The 19,866-nt window shown below is 41.2% G+C and overlaps 1 protein-coding gene across 4 annotated transcripts in view; it reads left to right on the top strand.

The window, feature by feature from the left end:
* Positions 1–19,866, top strand: part of Tagap (T cell activation RhoGTPase activating protein) — an 86,839-nt gene that overhangs the window by 62,660 nt on the left and 4,313 nt on the right. For 2 of the 4 annotated variants that reach the window (XM_063232965.1, XM_003468446.5), the window contains exons 3-8: positions 15,444–15,528; positions 15,620–15,673; positions 15,872–15,938; positions 17,163–17,323; positions 18,183–18,344; positions 18,835–18,944. In XM_063232965.1, coding sequence (XP_063089035.1) covers positions 15,444–15,528; positions 15,620–15,673; positions 15,872–15,938; positions 17,163–17,323; positions 18,183–18,344; positions 18,835–18,944 — 639 coding nt within the window. Of the gene's footprint in view, positions 1–14,773; positions 14,928–15,443; positions 15,529–15,619; positions 15,674–15,871; positions 15,939–17,162; positions 17,324–18,182; positions 18,345–18,834; positions 18,945–19,866 lie in introns of those variants that run through there. The other 2 variants (XM_063232967.1, XM_063232966.1) reach the window with 2 other exon arrangements.

Below are 19,866 nucleotides of genomic sequence, written 5' to 3'. Positions count from 1 at the left end.
GGGATTGAACTCATGACCTCTCACTTGCCAGGCAGGCACTTACACCACTGAGTTAAATCCCCTAGCCCAAACTTTGTTATCTTGGACACATCTTAAAAATGCATCAGATGTATTCCGTAATAAATACTATACATCAAAGGCTCACTGAGGTGCTTTAGAATAAAACTGGATGGCTTCTACTATTAGAGATGCTTTTTTCACTGACAGTTCCAATGCTCTGCAATGCCCTCTTCACGGCACATAGGTTAAACTCATGATGCTGATTCCCAGAAGTCACTTATTAGTTTCAGGTATCTATTGCTGAATAATAACTAATAACTAACAACCACCCAAATTCTCAGTCTGTGAAAATAACCTCAATTGCTGCTTTGTCTTAACTCTATGGGTTGGCTGGACAAATATTCTACTGGTTTCAGATGAGCTCGAGGGACAGAATTCAGCAAAGCTGCTAAGGAAGAAAGGCCAAGATAGCCTTACACACAAGACTGAGGCCTGGGTCACCCTGTCTGTGCTGGCCTTGGCCTCTCATGCTCCAGGAGTCTAGACTGGCTTCCTCACATGGCTGTCCTAGGGTTGCATCCAACAGAGAGTAAAAGCAGAAGCTGCAAGACCACTGGAGGCGTGGGCTCCAGAACTGCACAAGATCCCTTTTGCTACATTCAAGTCATAAGACCAGCCACATCAAGGACTGGGGAAGTGAATGCTGTGTCTCGATAGGAGAACCTGCAAAGAATGTTGGCCACATTCAGTCAACCACAAGATTGCAACAGAGTCAGTCACTCCAGCGTTCTCATATTATGGAGAGAAAGCCACGTGAGTCAGGGAAGTTGTGCTCCTGCGATGACACTCTTCCGAGGTAGGAAACTGAAAGTCAACCTCCACTCAGGAAGAGCATGCGCTTGGTACTTCCTAGCTTGCCCAGGGCCTTTGGTCACAGTGGAAAAGAATCCAGGTACAAAGCCTGCAGATCAGTTTTCCCAGAAACTCACCGAGTCACTGGTACTGGTACTCAACTTGGCTGCACGCTAGAATTCTTTGGAGAATTTTTTTTTTTTTTAAACACTCAGTGATAGAGTGCTTGCCTATCAGGCATGAGGCTCTGGGTTCACAAGAAAGAAAGAAAGAAAGAAAGAAAGAAAGAAAGAAAGAAAGAAAGAAAGAAAGAAAGAAAGAAAGAAAGAAAGAAAGAAAGGGAGAAAGAAAGAAAGAAAGAAAGAAAGAAAGAAAGAAAGAAAGAAAGAAAGGGAGAAAGAAAGAAAGAAAGAAAGAAAGAAAGAAAGAAAGAAAGAAAGAAAGAAAGAAAGAAAAAGAAAAGAAAGAAAGAAAGAAAGAAAGAAAGAAAGAAAGAAAGAAAGGAAGGAAGGAAGAAAACTCTGGATTCCAACTATAGAAATTCCCTTTTCATTGATGTAAGATGAAACCTGGATGTGGGGTATTTTTTTTACTGGTGCATTTGCACAATATAAGGCTTCATTATGGAACTTTCATATGTGCATATAAAATATTTGATTGTATCTGGCGTGGAGATTTTTTAAGTTTTTAAATTTTTATTAGTATATGTTTGCAGTACATAATGACCACATTCATCATGATGATGGATAACATCTTAATTCTTTTTTATACTCTTCCCTTTCCCTCCTTCCTCCATCTCTTTGTCCTCTTCCCATTTGCAAAAGTTACATATCCCTGCTTCCTATTATCTTTTTTCACTCCTTTGCACTTTAAATTACTTATACTTTGTATTATAATATACAAGACCATAAGATACTTAAGGTTATGTGTCTTATTTCACTTGACACTATGGTCTCAACATACATCCATTTTCCTACAAATGACTCAAGTTTATCCTTCATTTTTGCAGAGTGGTACTGCATTGTGTATAAATATATTTTCTTTATCTTTTCATCTGTTGATGGACATGTAGGCCTCTTCTAAGATTTAGCTATTTTGAAGTGAGCTGCTATAACCACGAGTATGCAGATATATATCACTGTAATTTAATGTCTTTAACTCCTTTGGAAAGATACCTAGAAATAGAATAGCTGGTCAAGTGGAATTTCTAGTTTTAGGTTTTTTTGGAGGAATCTCCATATTGATTTCCATAGTTTACATACATTCCCACAAAAAAATGTGTAAGGGTTTGTTTTTCCCCCACAGCCTCACACGCATTTCTTGGTTTTTGAGTGCCCAGTGATAGCCATTCTTTCTGGAACAAGATGGAATCTCAGTGTTACTTTAATTTACAGTTATGTAATGGTCAAAGATGTTGAAACTTTTTTTCATGTATTTATTGGCCATTTGTACTTCTGAGAAATGTCAATTCATTTCAGTTGTCCATTTTTTGTTTGGGACTTTTATTTTGAGATCTAACTTTTTTAGCCATTTACATATTCTAGATACTAATTATCTGTCTGAAGTATAGCTGGAAAATTTTTCCCATTCCATACACTGTCTCGTTATTCTGTTGTTTCTTTTGCTGTGCAGAAGTTTTTAATTCGATATAATCCCAGTGATTGGTTCATACTGTTTCTGTGCAATTGAGGCTCTGTTCAAGAAGTCCTTCCTTAAGCCTATGCCTTCAAGAGTTTTACCAAATTTATCTTCCAGGAGGTTGAGTGTTTCTATTTTAACACTTAGAGCTTTGATGCATTCTGATTTTAGTTTAGTATAGGATGAGAAATAAGGGCTTAGATTCAATCTTTTGTGTGGGGATGGTAAGCATTGCTAGCACCATTTGTGCAAGAGATTGTCTTCCTGCCAGTGTATGTTTTTTTGGCCCCTTTGTCAAACAAAGACCAGATAGCTGAATGTACCTAGATCTGTTTCTGCATTCTCTGTCCTGTTCCATTGATCTATGTGTTGGTTTTGGTGACAGTATTGCGCTGTTTATATCATTCCAGCTTTGAAATATAACTTTAAACCCAGAACGATGATGCCTTCTGTTTTATTCTTGTTTCCCAGGGTTTCTTTTGCTATTCCAGTTCTCTTCTTGTTCCATATGAATTTTAGAATTGTTTTTCTAGTCTGAGAGGAATACTGTTAGTATTTTTTATTGGAGTTGCATTAAATCTATGTATCAGCTTTGGTAGTATGACCATTTTTATTAAATTGGCTCTGCCTTCCAGGAACAGGGGATATCTTTTCATTTTTCTAATGTTTTCTTCAATCTCTTTTTTCAGAGTATGTTACGATTTGCATATGTATGTCTTTCCCCTAAAGCCTCATGTGCTCATGGTTACAGCTTTTGGATCTAAGGAATGTGATACTGGGATTAAGGGTTTGTGGTACTAAATTGGTTCACTGATTGGTTTAGCGTCATTCTGGGTGTGAACAATGGGAAAGCCCACCCTGGGTGTAGGTAGTACCAGTTAATAGGCTTACAACCTGAGTGAAATGTAAAAGGAGAGAGGAAAGGCAAGATGCTGCTGCTTGCTGCTTCCTGTCTGCCACACCGTAGACTGTTTCTCCTATTCCATGTCTCTCTGCTATGCTGTCCTGCCTTGGAACCAAGCAACTGTGGATTGAAATCTCTACAATCTATGTCCAGAAATAAACTTTCCTCCTTTAACTTGTGGGTGTTGGGTCTCAGTTATGAAAAAATTAACTAGGACAGAGTATTACGGTTTTCATTATGATCTTCCACATCCTTTGTTAGGAAATTCCTAATGAAGGAATTTAGGTTCCTAACAAAGAAATTCTTAAGTATTTAATTTTTCTTGACTATGACAAATAGTATTGCTTTCCTAATTTCTTTCATGGTAGGTTCATTATTGGTGTACAGAAATGCTATGGATTTTTGTGGGATTTTTTTTAATCCTGCTACCTTTCTGGATTTATTAGTTCTAAGAGTCTTTTGGTGGAATTTTTGGTTCTTCCATGTACAGAATCGTGTTGTCATTGAATAAGAATAGTTTAAATTTTTCCTTTCCTATACATATTCCTTTTATTTTTTGTTTCCTCTTGCCTGATTGTTCTGGATACAATTTTGGGTAATGTATTGAATAGTAATAGTGATATTATACATCTTTGTCTTGCTCTTGAAGTACAAAGGATTTTTTAAAAGTTGTCATACTAGTGCAAATAAAAGTTTGATAAGAAATGGTAAACATACTTTACACTGCCTTTTCTCATTTATAAGGGAGAGTCAACTAACACCTTATTTACTATAACTACCTGGTCATTTGTATGTAGTCAACATGAGTAGTGATAGGATAATATCACACACAAAAAAAAACACACACTATGTCTTGTAGATGCCATAAATAAATCTTGCCTTCAAGTGTATGAGGATCTTCCAAGGGATCGTTTGTGGAGAGCTGAGCTCTTTTAATGTGTAGTAGACACCTGCAGTCGTGCAAGGGACTCTCAAACTCAGAACAAGCCAGTATCACTTGTGGTCCATTTGGTTTCCTTAACCCAGGGCCACTGAAAGTAAGTCACCAAGAGGGGAATACCATGTTATTCAAAAAAAAAAAAGCAGATAAAATTAGCAAAATCTGTTTAGTTAGATCTCAGGGCTCTAACACAGTGAGCCAAACAGTAAATGCCTTATCTCAGGCATTGAGCTACATACAAAAGATCTAGGAATTATGCTTCATTTTAATATTTGAAAAATTCCTTTGGTTTCATCTCCATTGAGCACAGCAATCAGATTCAGAAATATGTTCAAATACAAAAGCAGAAGTATAACTTCCGACAGGGGAACCTATTAACTTTGCTCATTCTTAAAGCGAGCATTTGTGAACTACCTCAGGTCTCCTAGTGGTTTGTCTTGGGGCGTCAGTTCTCCATTTTGAGAGCCTGTAGTATAATTTCAAAAAAAACTAAAAGTATAAAAACCAGGAAAGAATTGGGGAATAACACGATGAGCCTTTAAAATGCCATTAAGTAAACCATGTACTTCCAAAGGCAGCAGCAATATGCGTTCGCTTTGCTTACTCTCATGATGCCCAGCAATCATGTTTCAAGTGCTGCCCTCAGACCAGCACATCGGCGTCTCTGGGAGTGGATAGAAATGCACATTCTCAGGCCTATCCCAGACCTGCTAGATCAGAAGCTGATAGGAGGGGGGCCCTCTGATTTGTGCTCAAAATATGTCAACATATGTAAAGTTTAGGAAAGATGTAAGAGTTTATTAAAATATGTCTGATGATTTCTAGTGTTTGATATACTATTTTATGACCCAAAGGCAGGTCTCTTGGTTCTTCTACCTATAGGAAGAGCCTAGGAGTAGCAGTTTACAAAAGCTCTGTCCTAGTACTTGTTAGTGCCCGGGCACCTTCAGCGGGCAGAGCTGAGCAATTCAGCATACAGGTGACAAAGTCCCCCATGGCTTGTGTTTGTTTGCTTTCTCTGGGTTTGTTCTCACTCACTGATTGCTTTTCTCTGTAGGAAGTTGTGTCACGCTTATTTTGCCCTCTCTCCAAATCCTTTCACATAGAAGATGATCCTAACTTTCCATGATTTCCTCGGGATGAATCCTAGAGTCTAAATCAGAACCGGTCTGGATTAGCATATCAAAAAAAGCTACTATTGCCAAGAAAACAAGACCCTCAGCAGTCCCAGTCACCTAGGCTAAGAATCTGCTGTCTGGGAACAAATTAAACCTTCACTACAAAGGAACCATGAGAAGATAAATCCACCCAATTCACACAGTTCCCTGGGCACAAGAAGTCCAGGATGGAGCTTGTTATCAGGTTTACCTTCTTGGGTAGGAGCTGTGTGGTTGCTGCCCATCCAACTCCAGCCCTGAGGATGTGGATCTGTCTTTTGTGGCCCACTGCTAAGAGTTCCTCAAGAGACTCAGCATGTGAGAGGGACCACACACATTCAAAATAACACTCCCACCCCACCATGCAAGTCAGCACCATGCACACACACCACTGGGGGGAGAGCCAGATGCCAGCCCCTCCCATGCAAAATGAGACACAGGAAGAGCCAACCACACCCTCCCTCCCTGCTGATCGGAGAAACACAGACTGTGACATGGCTGTTGAGGTACAATACAATTTAATGCTTGTGGTGTTTAGTGTTTCACTGACTTTGCAGGTTTAGAGCCAGTGGTCTGATCATCTATGTGGAGAATAACAATACACAATGTAGCATCTAGGGCGGGATCTCCTTCTAAGGGTGGTGGCCATTGTTGGCTCCCCATTGTCTTGCTTTGAGGCCCTGTATCATTTTCATTGTTTTGTTGGATTGGGTTTTATTCTGTTTTGTTTGACTTTGTTATACCCAGTGGCATGGGCAACTGTTTCTGGGATAATAAGAAATACTGTGATAGCCATTTTGAATTTTCTATTACCTTGTTTTGAAGTCCTTTATTGCATTCATTGTTTTGTTTTTATGGGTTCTATTCTGTTCTGTTTTGTTTGATTTTTACTATGTTTGAGGATATCTGCAGGTATTTTGAAGATGGCGGGAGACATTGTGGTCACCATTGTTGATTTCCTATTGTTTTGAAGTCCTGTGTCATGTACACTGTTTTGTTTTGATTGGTTTTGTTCTGTTTCTTTTGCTTGGCTTTGCTCTGTTTTGTTTTGCTTGGTCTTAAAAAAAATGATACTTTTTAAGAATTTAAACAGGGGGATAAAAAATTCTAATTTTTTCTATGTGAAAAATGAATGAAATGCTAAGTAAAAAAAAATCAAATCAAATCAAATTACAGCAAATATGCCTGTAAGTGATATGAGAATTACTAAACATTTTTCAACAGTTTCTATTTTTTTCAGGTTTTTTCAAATCCTGCATATGAATTCCTGTAGTCTCCTAAAAAGAACTTCCCTTTTCATAGCTTTCTCTTTTTTCTTTAAAAAAAAAAAAAAAAAAAAACTTCCAGATTATATTGTAGGTAGTAGATGTTCAGAGTTGCTGCTATACACTTCTGACATTTGAGTTTTCTTTGCACAATTTTTCAGACCAAAGTAATCTCAGAAAAAATAGACTTCTTGGTTCTTAGGATGATTTATGCAATTAACGGAACTTTGCCTATGGCACCATAGTAGTTTGTTATTCTCTGAAATACAGATTCTAATCATCTAATCTCAAATATTTTATGTTTAATTCTTCATCTTTATCTCAGAAAGTAGGAAAGACAATTTTAAAAGATCATTTTGTCCCAGCTTTTCTTACTTTGCAAACCAGCTTTCTAAAAATTCAGAGTTCTTCAAATGGCAAGGCTACTTTGTATTCCAACTCAAGAATAAATTAATTAAAGATATGAGGGGCAAATCTAATATATGTGCATGTACCACCACAGGAATGCAGGCATTTGTGAGTATGGTAAATTATTCTGCAAGATGCAGTGACATTCTGCATTACCTCAGGGACACTGTGATCCTAGAAAACCTCAGAGCATTCAAGTAACATTAGTACAATAAGAGGATTACAGTTTGGCTGGAGAACAGCCTTTTTTCTGACCAAAAGAATAAAACCTAGAAGTCTTGACTTCATTTATTCTGGAGCAGACTGAGTCCCAAGCTGCCCTCACCCCTTGGACTTTCTGTATGTCTCAGGACTATGGAGTCTTTAAAATGCCTCTTCCAGCCACATCTCATCTGCCTACATATTTCTAAAAGTCTCTTAGAGGAGAGGCAGGTGAAGAGTCACCATATTAAAAAGAGCAAGAAGACCAGGCACTTTCAGGTTACTGAATCACAGACCCTTGCTTATAGGTGGGAACTGAAGTCCTGTCTGGCTGAAATACATGTCAGAAAAATCAGGTCACTGCTGACTCCACAGCCAACTCAGACCTTGTTTCTAACTCTCAATATCCAGGGCATCCTTAGAACCCACATCCCAAAAAAGAGGGGCTCAAGGGCTAGTCAGTGCACTCAATAACTTTCTTGTCACAGAGGCATAATACCCAACCCCCCACAATTTAAAGGAGAAAAGGTGTAGTCGTTTACAATTTCAGCCCATGATTGGCTGGCTCTAAGTCAGAGACATTAGGGCAGCACAAAGCTGCTTCATTCATGGCGGCCAAGAAACAAAGCAAGAGAAGAGTGCCAGAAAGGAGGGGACAAGGGACCAGACACAGACCCTAAGGCTACACCTCTAACCCACCCAGACACACCTAGAAGTGTGTCCCACTGATCCCAAAAGCAGGTCCCTAGGCCAATCAAATTGAAATTCCACCCTAACAGCCATAATCAGGCATCCCAATCTCCCAGGGCAAATGGAACTAGAATCCAAGATAGGCCCGATTCTTTTTGCCATTGAAGAACTCTGAACTTTTAGAAAGCTGTGTAGCAATGTAAGAAAAGCTGGGACAAAATGATTCTTCCTCCGTGACTGAAGGTGATGCTTTCATGCAGTATGAGAGGTGAGAGACAGGCTAGGTATGGTAGCGTCCTTCAATTTATTAACAAAAGTGGTTCTCCACAACTTCTGACACTGAGTCAGCTCTTAAACTGACCTCAGGTGAGGCCTCCATATTTGCCACAGAATGGGACATCCAGAAACCCAGCTTTGGAGCACCACCATTAACAGACCCTGCTGGTAGCAAGGGCGAGGCGTACAGACAGAGTGGGCCCCTCAGTATCCAACCCTGCAGGGACAGTCATTGCTACATCACAACAAACAGAAGCCTTTCCCAACGAAGGAAAAAGGATTTTTAAAAAAGGCAAAGGTAGCAAATTTCAGTATCAGGAAACATGTAGTCATAATTCAGTGTTCTAATTTCATCACACAATTTTAGTAGAGAAAATAATTATAGTACTACTGTGTGTGAAATATTCTGCTGGGCACTTGTAAAGATAAAGTTGACAATGGATCCCTGCTCTCTGGAAACTCAGTCTAGTGATGAGGCAAAGAATGGAGTTTGATGCAGTCTAGAAGAACCACTCCAGTGCTGGAGTCCACAAAACAAGTGGCAGATGTTGGTGTAGACAGCATTCCAGGAGAAAGTGCCAATAAGTCAAAATCCTGGAGAACCAGAAGACACTTTTAGGGAATGACAATAGATTGATTATGTGGTTAAAACATGACAGGTAAACAAGGGGAAGGAGGTATAGAGAAAAGCTGAATTCCCCCTTTAAAAGATTTCATAGTGTGAACTTTCTAGATCAATGCACAAGTGCTTGAGGAAATTGAACTCTTTAGGAAAATAAGCATCAGTGCATAAAACTGACACAAATATAGTGAAGGATTGCAGAGCTCTGAGATACTGTGGGGAGGGGTCCTGGGAAGAGAAAGGGAACATATTCTCAGAGGTTCAAGTTGGTGTAAGAAGAACCAAAAAATTCTTGCTTTTTAAAAACATGAGGACCCTAGCTTATTCCTTCCTATTATCATAGTTACTACTAACTTTTGATGCTAGTATTTCCCCTGGTTACAATACAGCATGGAAGGTCCACAGAAGATGCTTTAGTAATTTTTCTCATTGCTGAAACAAAATACCCAATGCCCAAAGTGAAAGGAGGAAGGTTTATTTTGGCTCACAGTTTTTAGAGGTTTCAATCTAGAGCTGGCACTGAGGCAAGGTGGCATGGCAGAGCGACATCACAGAGGAGAAACCCTTCATGTTTGGCAGGCAGAAGGTACAGCAAGCAACAAGGAGTAGCAGCAAGCCTGCCTTCTCTCCCTTCATATTCTATCCAGGATACAGTTTACTGATTGGTGCCACCCACACCTGGCAGGTGCATCCATTGTTCACACTCAAAACTGTACTAATTCCTATCAGTGAACTAATGTAATACCACACAACCTTAATCCCAATACCACATGCTCTAGACCCAGCCAGCTCTTAAAAGCTCTACCTATGAGGGCATGGGGACTTTAAGTTATAATAGAAAAATTACAGAAATGTGGAAAAAAGTTATCAGTATAACTTTCAGGCACTTGTGCTCTGTATTTTTGAAGACAATATGAATTGTATTTTATTTATTATTATTCATGAGACTGACTAAAGGAGCTTTTGCATTTTTAGGATCATTGCCCTAAATCTGACTCTCTCTGCTAAATAAGTGCTCCCATAAAGATCCACCTGGGTTTGTCTGATATAAATCAATAGACAAGGTCTGGACAATTTGTCTCCACTTATAGAAGCACCCCAAAGGTTATCCCTAAGAGAAACCAAGCAAAGAGCTTGGGATGTAGTACCCAGAGACAGACATTCAAGTACAGCTGAGGATGTGGATAGGTTAACTGAACCAAGGAGCTCCACTTGTCTTGCTTAAGAACAGAGAGTGACATACTTCAGAACGACCTGCTAGTGACTGTGTTCAGCGAGGAATGTCAAGATACCTGGCCCTAGGATGCACACAGGGAGGTGATAATAAGACTCCCCCTTCTTTGTTGGTCTTGGAATCACAGGGTATAGAACAAAGGACAGAGGTATCTACAAGAACTTTGCCTGCTGGGATGATGAAGACACTGAAAGGTGCTTCTTTTCAATAAAGGAAGTTGTTTGGGGAATGACACAATAGTTGAGAAGATATTGAACCTCAGTGTTTTACCTCCCAGAAGAAAATTAGAAATTAAGATGGAAACTTTTGGACAGCAGGCTCCATTTTCACACAACCAAGGGCCTTCTGCTGATGAAGGGTTGGCTTTCCAAGGAACAGCAATGTGCTGAGCCCTGGAGGACTTCAAGAACAAGTTGGGAAGAGTGTGTGATGAGGCCTTGGGTTCAACCTGTACCACTGAAAAATTAAAGAACAGCCTTAGACAATTCCGTGAGGATGCTGCAGAACTAAAAGCCTCAGAACATGGATATGATGTTGAGATCCATTTCAACCCTAACAACTTGTCGATGAAAGTTCGTGCATAATTCCATAATTCCATCTTAAATAAAGAAGTAGTACAAGAGAGAAATTTTTAAATTTAATAATAAAATTTACATTTGAGTTTAATTCCTCTCTTCCTTTGAAAATGTCCAAAGATGCCATGACATTTCTAACAAATATGTAACCTTTGTTCCATTTTTCAAAATAGCTGTTACTAAAATGAAAATATACATGTCTGTTTCTTACTATATTTCATAATAAATTTAAAGACATAGTCCTTTGCATAGGAGAAAGAAATATAATTTCAAGAAACAATCAAATCTTACTGAATAGCTGGGCATGGTGGCACATATCTGTAACTCCAGCTGCTCGAGAGGCTGGAGCAGGAGGATAGCCATAATTTGTTCAAAGCCAGCCTGGACAACTCAGCAAGACTTTACTCCAAAATAAAAATATGTAAAAGACCTGGGCAGAGAATTTGCCTAACATGTGCAAAGTCCTGAATTCCATCCATAGTATCACAAAAAATAAATAAATGAATAAATAAACCTCACATAGAAGTTCAAAAGGCTTTAAAAGTACATATCCAAAGGGAAATGGCCCTGAATTTGACATCTCCATTTTGCCCCCCTGCCATATGTTAATTGATGAGCTTGTATGGGGGACATTCTTGTCATTAGAGGAACTGAGAAGTTACCATTGAAAAGAAGTTGAGGCCCAAAAGTGGCAGCTGGGGTTGAAGACCACAGAAGCAGTGACAGGCTCAGCACTGTCGCGGAGAGCATGGGAAAACACAAGCTTGGGGGTTGAGATGAGCAGGAAAGTCTCCTTCTTTGGCTCTAAGACTTCTCAAAACTGTCAGTAAAACTCTGAGACCGATCAGACAGCATAGCTGCAAAGGAATTTTGACTGGAAATGGCACTGGCTGTCAGGATAAAGATAAAAGACAAACCGCTAGTGGCAAGAATATAGAATTTTCTCACATGCAGACAGAAGATGTAAATCAGCAGTTCTCAAATTTTTGGTCACAGCACTCTTTACAGAATTATTGACTGCTCTAAAAAAGCTTCATTTCTATAAGTTTTATCCACCAGCGTGTACCCCAAGAGAGATTAAAACTGAGAAAAAAATCTTAAACATGAGCCTGCACTTCCCTATCACACGTTATGCTGTTTGTGGAAAATGCCATCTTGTCCCCAAGAGAACGTGAATTCAAAAAGCAAGTCTTGTGCAGTGGTGCATACGTATAGTCCCAGCTACTGAAGAGGCTGAGGCAGAAGGATTGTTTGAACCCCTGAGTTTGAGGCCACCTTAGGTAACATAGTGAGATCATGTTCCAAACACAAAGAAATGTAAAAGACAAATAGCATAGTAGTATTATTGAAAAGTAATTTTGACTTCATAGGTCCCCTAAAAGGGTCTCAAGAACCTCCAAGCATCGCTAAACACAAAGCATTTTGAGAAGCACCAATATAGACCAAATCTTGAAATCTCCTCAAAGAATGCATTTGTCAAGAGAAGAGGCCAATGGGCAGGCCATGACTTCCCACCCTTTCCCCACTGGAGAAACACACTTTGAATTTTTTTCTAATGTTTTATAAACATGCACCTGCCACATGACGCTGTCCCCGTCAATGTCCTATATACAGTGGAAGTCGTGTGAGATGTACCGCCTGGTGATGCCGTGCTCCTCTCCGCGTCCGTATAATCTATGATTGTCACTCAACAACAAAGTCCCCTGAAAAGCCATCACTCAGGATGTATCCCACTGCTTAGTGGTGCATACACTTGGATTCTGGAGCCATCTTCCTTTGAATGTAGAATTCCCCAGCCAGGGGTGGGAGGGAAGCACACAGGTTTTTCTTTGTTTGTTTGTTTGCTTGTTTGTTTGTTTGTTTTGGTACCAGGATTGAACTCACGACCTTGTGCTTGCTGGGCAGGTGCTTATGCCACTGAGCTAAACCCTGACCCTATCACACAGTTTTTAAACCACTGCTAGAATGTGTATTACATGGTCCCGTGCATGATAGAGAAAAAAAACCTAAGAATTTTTTTAATTGTCTTCAGTTTTAAAAAGAGATATGTTTCAATTTAGGATCTGTATTTTAGTTGTAAGAATAATATTCACATTTTTCTTTTAAAAAATGAAAATTTTCAAGTGAAGAAAAATTTGTAAACATATACTAGCAAAGAATGTATATCACAACACATGTAGTATATTACAGAAGGGTACTGTGTAACTATTTTGTAAGTAAATGCATTTATTCAGAAATCGTTCACTGAACACTTACTTGAAGGTCTGGCACTATGTGAGGCTCAGTCTAATGCTAGGAATCAAACCCGCAGCCCCCATTTGCTAAGCAAGTACTCTACAACTATGCCCACACATGCCTTCTACATTTTAAAAATTCAGCCCATTTGTTTTGGAGGTTACTAAAGCAGTAAAGGATAACCAGAATGGGTATTGGCTGCAACCATCTTGGGGAAGCTGGGTAAACTCCAGCAGAGTGCTGGACTTGTCTCCATTCAGGGAAGCCTAGAAACAGAAATCTATCTTTAGGTCGCGGACTGTGACGCTGAATTACAGGCCAGATTCCAAGGGCTCTGGGCTTTGGTATCCAGAAGATTTAAACAAGCCTCATAATGACTTCTGCTTAGTAAAACAAAATAGAACTATAAACATGAAAAAGTTTGGGGCTAACGGTGCTAATAAGTAAGCCAGGGTTGGTTTTTTTTTTTTTTTCAACTTTTTCCTAAGGAACACACATATGGAAGTGTACACAAAGCCAGGCATGGTGGTGGCACACACCTGTAGTGCCAGCACTTAGGAGACTGAGGCAGGAGGACCACTGAGAGTCCAAGGCCAGACTTGGCTATACATGATTCAAGCTTGAACTGCATAGTGAGACCCTGTAGAAAGAAAGATAGAGAGAGAGAGAGGAAGGAAGGAAAAAAGGAAGAAAAAGGAAGGAAGGGAAGGAGGCAGGAAGGGCAGAAGGAAAAGAAGGTCCACCTAAGTCTCGCAGCACCTAGACCCTGTAAAGCGTCGTTCCAAATCCTCTGCCTGTCCCTGCAAAGTCACTACCTCTCCCTGTTGGGAAGCTGCCCCTGGCTTCTCAGAGCACAGGCTGCCTTTGCTCTGTGCTGAAGGAAGCCTGCAGCGCACACCCATGTGTATCTGAGTCCTTGCCCTCCTCACCGTGCTGAGGAGACGACTGCAGAAGCGCACGCAGCCCAGTCCCTCAGCGCTTACCACACGGCAGGCAGGAACGTCTCGGATTATGACCCTGCTCTACTGCTGAGGAAGCTGAATCATTTCTTAAGTAGGCTTCTATCTATAGAAAAGACGAGAAATTCTCTTATGCACACGGAGGGATGACAGATGAAGTCACCCTCCCCTTTCCACTTTAAATGGGCCTGGCCAAAGGAATTTTTTGTTTTCTTTCACTCAGTATGAGAACTGCTCTGACCATAAATCCGGCATTCATATAATGTTCACTAAGAGACACAGAAAGGAAAAAGGGTTTATGTTGACAGCTGACTCACGTGGACTCTTTCTTCCCAGTTCCAAAGAAAGTGAGCTGCCTCTTGGTGGTGATAATGTATCAAGGGAGGGACCCTGATCTGAGTTTCTTTCTGACCCTGAGACAGCCTCTCACAGCCTCTGCGGTGTCTGGTCCCAGCAGACAGAGCAGATGGTAGGTGGAACGGGAAGCAGCACCCAAACAGGATCCAAAAAAGTGGGGAGGTCCCTGAAATTACCACTTTAAAAAATAAAACGATGTTTGTGCACAGAATAAGACAATTTCTTATTCACACATCCCACCTCTGACATTAATCAGAGCCTTGACCTATGTGCTCTATTCTATGTCATCTTTTCCACCCGTGTAGTTTACAGATTTTCTTACTTTGAAGTGGAAGGGGGTGGGGGACTGCTGCTGCCCTAAAAGGAATGAGGAAATGAGAGCTGTGCAGCGTTTGGCTGGCTCTGTCTGTGTGACAGCCCATGATGGGCTTTCCGGTCCCAGTAATATTCTAAATTTCCACCTGCCCGCCCCCGCCGCTTATAATACCCAGCACGTGAAGCTGGAGCTGCCCTGTCTCCTTCTCCCTGCCGGTGGATTAGTAGGGTCATGCTGTGTCTGCTGCTTCCCTCACGTCACCAGAGGTAAAAGAGCCCTGGCTAGAGACCTTCCAACAGTAAGTACTATAGATTAACAGGACTAGAAGATGCGCAGCCAGAAACAGACATGTCAAAGAATATGTAGACGTGTTAGACTCTGAACACAGAATGCTTCGCTTCCACAGTAGGAATTCTGTAAATATTATCTCTGGTTTAAGTTTACTATCATGGGAATAAGTAGTATCCGGAAAATACATTTTTCCTTCTTTCTTGGGTTCAGTGAAAAAAAATCTATGCAGAGCACTTCATATAGTACTTGTGAGCGCTTCAAAACATTGTTAGTTGTTATTGTGAATGATACACAGGTTGTCTCCTGCATGAGACTGTAATAATGAATATCAAAGGCGGGACAGTAAAGACAGCTAGCTTACGGCATTTAGAAATGAAGTGTGTCTGGTTGTTCTTAAAAGCAGATGACATTTGTTAACAGACTGATTTTAAATGAAAACTTTTCTGATAGTGCCAAAGCAAAGTGGTTCCAAAACTGGCCAACTTATTCTGTTGTTAACTGTTACCTGTATGTTTTCTTATAGACAGAATCAGAGCCCCCCAGGAGTGAGACTCAGCCCTGGACAGACAGCCCTAACTCCAATGAAGCTGATAAGCAGTTTCGATGCTGTAAGTGCTTGTTTATATTTATACTCATTCATATTTCCTATAAGCAAGAACCTATGACATTTACTTAATTTTATTTATTTTTGTCTTTTAGTCCAAAACACTAAATGCCAATAATATGGAGACTTTGGTCAAATGTCAGTCAGAGGTAAGAAAACAATTTTTAAAACCTTTTTTTTTTTTTTTTTTTTGCACTGTGAGAAAACCGAAAGCTTTCTGTTTTAATTGAATGTTTTTGGCTGAATTACCATAGTAGAAAGTTAACATCATAAATAGAGAATGTTAAGATGAAAAAAATGTGTTTTGTAATTAGTGATTATTTTAACTGAAATAAATGTATTTTTAGGGTGACATCAAGGAACACCCCCTCTTGGCATCGTGTGAGAGTAAAGACAGTATCTGCCAACTAATTGGTGAGTTTTGAAAATATACTGATCTTTTTTGTAAGTGCGAATAACCAGCGTTCCTGGTTTGCAAAACCACAGTGCCTTTACTCTACTAAGAATTTGCTTCTGAGTGCTCTGTTCCAGACCACAGAGCATTAACGCTTAACTGGCAGAGGTGCTCCCTCCGAAAGACCCTGCTACAGCAGGAGGTTTCTAGTGGGCTGGCTATCTCCTGGCCATCTGTGCTTTGCTAATGAAAACCTTGGTGCATTTGAAAAATACACAGTGCCTTCTCCATTTTCTTATTAGAGACTGCATCTAAGAGCCCACAAAGCCACTGTTGCTGGTCTCAGATCTCAAAGAACCTGTCATTTGCTCTTACATTTTTTTCATAATACATGTCACTGTGACATAACTGTGACCCAGGACTCCTGAAGTATCGGGACAGGCCGCTTCACTCTCATTCTTCTTCCTCTTGCTGGAGTAAAATGTGTAGGAGCGCCTGCCAATCATTTAGAAAACATAAGTTTTACAGTTGGGGAAAAAAGAGGAAGGAAAGAAGCGAGGGAGGGAAACTGTCGAGATGCAGTACCCACCGCAGACATGCCTCCCGGATTTTGAAAGGACAGACTACTTGCTAACGAGCTGCTGGTAATTGCAAATTCCGGGTCCTGCAGCAGTCTGACTCCTGCCGGGTGACGGCTGCAGGGAAAGGCAGGGCCTGCAGGTGCGTGCGTGATTGGCGCCCTCTCGCGGCCGCCCACAGCTAGCGTGCTGCGAAGGCGTGGGGGCCTGCGGTGCCCAGAGCCTGCCGAGCGATCTGGAGCCAGTCACTTCCTCTCGATTAACTTTCGTTTTTGTCACCAATCGAGGAAGAAATTAAAATAACCTACATTATCAGAGGCATGCACCCTGTAGTTATTAAAGCTACTGTGTTAAGCTGATGTTGTTTTTTACTTGCACAGTTTGGTTTTGTTATTTTCTTTAGTAAATTGCTAGAGAAGATAAAAACAGGAAAGGCGCGGCCCTTGAGGAACCCCAGTGTTGATGTTTAGGGTTGGTTGCCCCATAACAGTGCGGTTGTCAGGGCTTAGCTTTTCTAGATCAACAGTCATGCCTTTGCTCCCTCGGATTTTCAAAAGCATGTCTCTGCACACGGTGTACTAGAGTGCAGAGCATTCTCTTAGGTGGGTCTTTGCTTAGTGCCACTGTGGCCTGACTTTTCTCTTTCCCTTCTATTCTTGGCTGTAGAAGTTAAGAAAAGAAAGACGGGGCGGCCCTGGCCCTTTCTCCCGAGGAAGGTTTCCTCAGATTTCTCTGGGGCGTTGGAGCCCGAGCTGAGAGCGCCGCTGTTTGACCAGCCTCTGTCCATGATCTGCAGTGAGAACGGCTCGCTCCCCAGGCCCATTCAGGTAAGTGTGCGTTTGCTTGGGAGCCCACCCCACTTTCCTATCGGCTGCGAAAGAAAATGTCCTTGGGAAATCCGGATGCAATTCTCATGCTAAACTCGTTATTTCTAAGATCTTCTGCTCTGCAGTCAGGAGCATCCCTGCCTGCTGACGTCCTGGAGACTAAATCTATTTGTCAGTGAGCTCAGAGTGACAGTCTTTCCCTCTTTCCTCTGCCATCTGCAGATGTAAGATGGTTGGAATTTGTAGTTTCTAAAATTCAACAGGTAGAGAGGGAGTGAAGTGAGTATCAGCAAGCAGTGTTTATGTGGAAATATTTGAAAGGAAGGAGGCCTCGTAGTAATTTTAGGCTGTGCAGAATTAGAACTTCCAGTTTACCTCCTCCAAGAGGCATGGCAGGGTGGAGGGAGACAGGTGATAATAACTGGACTGGAAACCTATACAATCTCAATACTCTTCTGAAGACCATCTTAATATACTGGACATAGTGGTGCACACCTGTCATACCACCATTCTGGGAAGCTGAAGCAGGAGGGTTTCAAATTTGAGTCCAGTCTGGGCAATTTAGTAGCTTAACATGACCCTGTCTCAAAATGTTTTTAAAATCTTAAAAGGCTGAGGATGTAGCTCATTGCGCCGGGAGCAAGGGGAAAAAGAAGGCTGTTTCAATAAAATAAGGAGAACCAGCTTTTATGGGGAAGATATTTGATGGCAGGTGAAGTTAGGGACCGTTTGTGTGCATTATTTTAATTCTCTTTCTCCACCTTACGGAGAGTATTTCATGGTTTTGTTTCCAGAAAATCTATGTACGTGTCTCCAAGTCATGGAGTGACCATTCCTGTTCCTATTCCTGTTCCCACAGGACATCCTCGCTATCCTCTGCCTTAAAGGTCCCTCAACCGAAGGCATATTCAGAAAAGCAGCCAGCGAGAAAGCCCGCAAAGAGCTGAAGGAGGAGCTTAACTGCGGGGGCGCAGTGGACCTGGAGGGGCTCCCCGTGCACCTGCTGGCCGTGGTCCTGAAGGTGAGCCTGCCGCGTGCGACAAGTGGCTGCCCATGACCCTCACACACTCCTCCCGAGCAAGGAGTGGGACACTCTCCCTGAGGGCAACATCAGCTCATCTTGGAGTTTAGTTTTTGTTTTTGTTTGTAGTTAGGTCTTTTAGTTGTTTAGAGACACCTCTTTTCAGTGATCATGGATTCCAAAAAAGTTCTACTAAAAATTTGATGAGAAAAGGCAATTTGATTGTCTCACGGTCAAGTTGATAGCCCTAAATCTGGTTCCCCCAGACTTTGCCCCCTGGGAGTGTGCCCTGTACCTGCCCGTTGCCAGGAAGTTCCTGAGGCACAGTGGGCCTCTGAAAGAGGTTCCCTTAGACTGACCAGAGAAGGCCTGGCTGGGACAGTGTGTGCCAGGAGAGGCGTGAGGACACTGAGAGGGAGCGAAAGCAAGGGAAGCCAGGCACTGGCACCTGATGGGATGAAGCAGCTGACACACACACCCCCTCCCACAGGACTTCCTCCGGAGCATCCCCCTCAAGCTACTCTCCAGCGACCTGTTTGAGGAGTGGATGGGCGCCCTGGAGAAGCAGGATGAAGAGGACAGAATTGAGGCCCTGAAGCAGTAAGTCCTCACAGTCCTGTCAGGAGGCCAGGCCCAGGTCTCCATCTCCTCTGCAGAACTGTCCAGATGTTCCTTGATTCTGGTGTCATAGAAATGGTGACATTTAGGGCATTTATGTGGAACTGCTTGTCCACTTCCAGAATAAAACTAGGAGATGCCCAGAGTGTTTAAAAGTAGTTTTAACCATGAGAAAGGCACTTCTTCAAAATCTATAGAGTGAGTTTTAATACTTGCAAATGCCAAGAGTGGTGTAAGGTTGGTGGAGGGACAGAAATACAAGGAGTTCAGAGAAGCTGGAGAAAAACAATGAAAGCCACAGGCTAATCGAGAGAGTTCAGGCATTTTGATTATCCTTAACCTGTACTGATTACTGCTGTGCAAGGTATAACTCTCCCATAAAACATCCCCTAATGCAGTTTGGAAGGAGTTATTTTGTTCATAAAGTTCCATAACGTATTTTGTATTCTTAGAATTAAACAAATAAAGACTATGTAAGAACAAATTCTAGTGAGTCACAGTAACTACATATGTAAATGAAAGTGACTCATTAGTGATTAGCGAATCCTAAATTCCTCACTATGAAAGTACATCCATATAATTATCTCCCGTGGCTAATTATTTTAAGTGAAGCATTTGTAGAAATAAAAATATCAGTGTCCCCTCCAAAGAAAAGTCCTAAAATTATTATAGTAAGTTTTTAACTACATTCCTTTATAGCAATAATTCTGAAAAATCAAAAGGATCCAATAATATATTGGAGGGAAATTAAATTTTTTGATAAAGTATAATTTTAAAAACTCAAATTAGCCAGGTGTGGTGGCACATGCCTGTCATCCCAGCACTCAAGAAGCAGCGGCAAGAGGATCCCTGCAAGTCCAGCCTGGACTTCATAGTGAGCTCAAGACCAGTCTGGACTCCATAG

The sequence above is a fragment of the Cavia porcellus genome, unplaced genomic scaffold (assembly GCF_034190915.1).
Source record: "Cavia porcellus strain 051 isolate PalLab524CR breed Dunkin Hartley unplaced genomic scaffold, mCavPor4.1 scaffold_22, whole genome shotgun sequence".
In the NCBI taxonomy this organism is placed as follows: Eukaryota; Metazoa; Chordata; class Mammalia; order Rodentia; family Caviidae; genus Cavia; species Cavia porcellus.
Note: the sequence above shows the minus strand (reverse complement) of the source record. Positions and strands in the feature narration are given on the sequence as shown.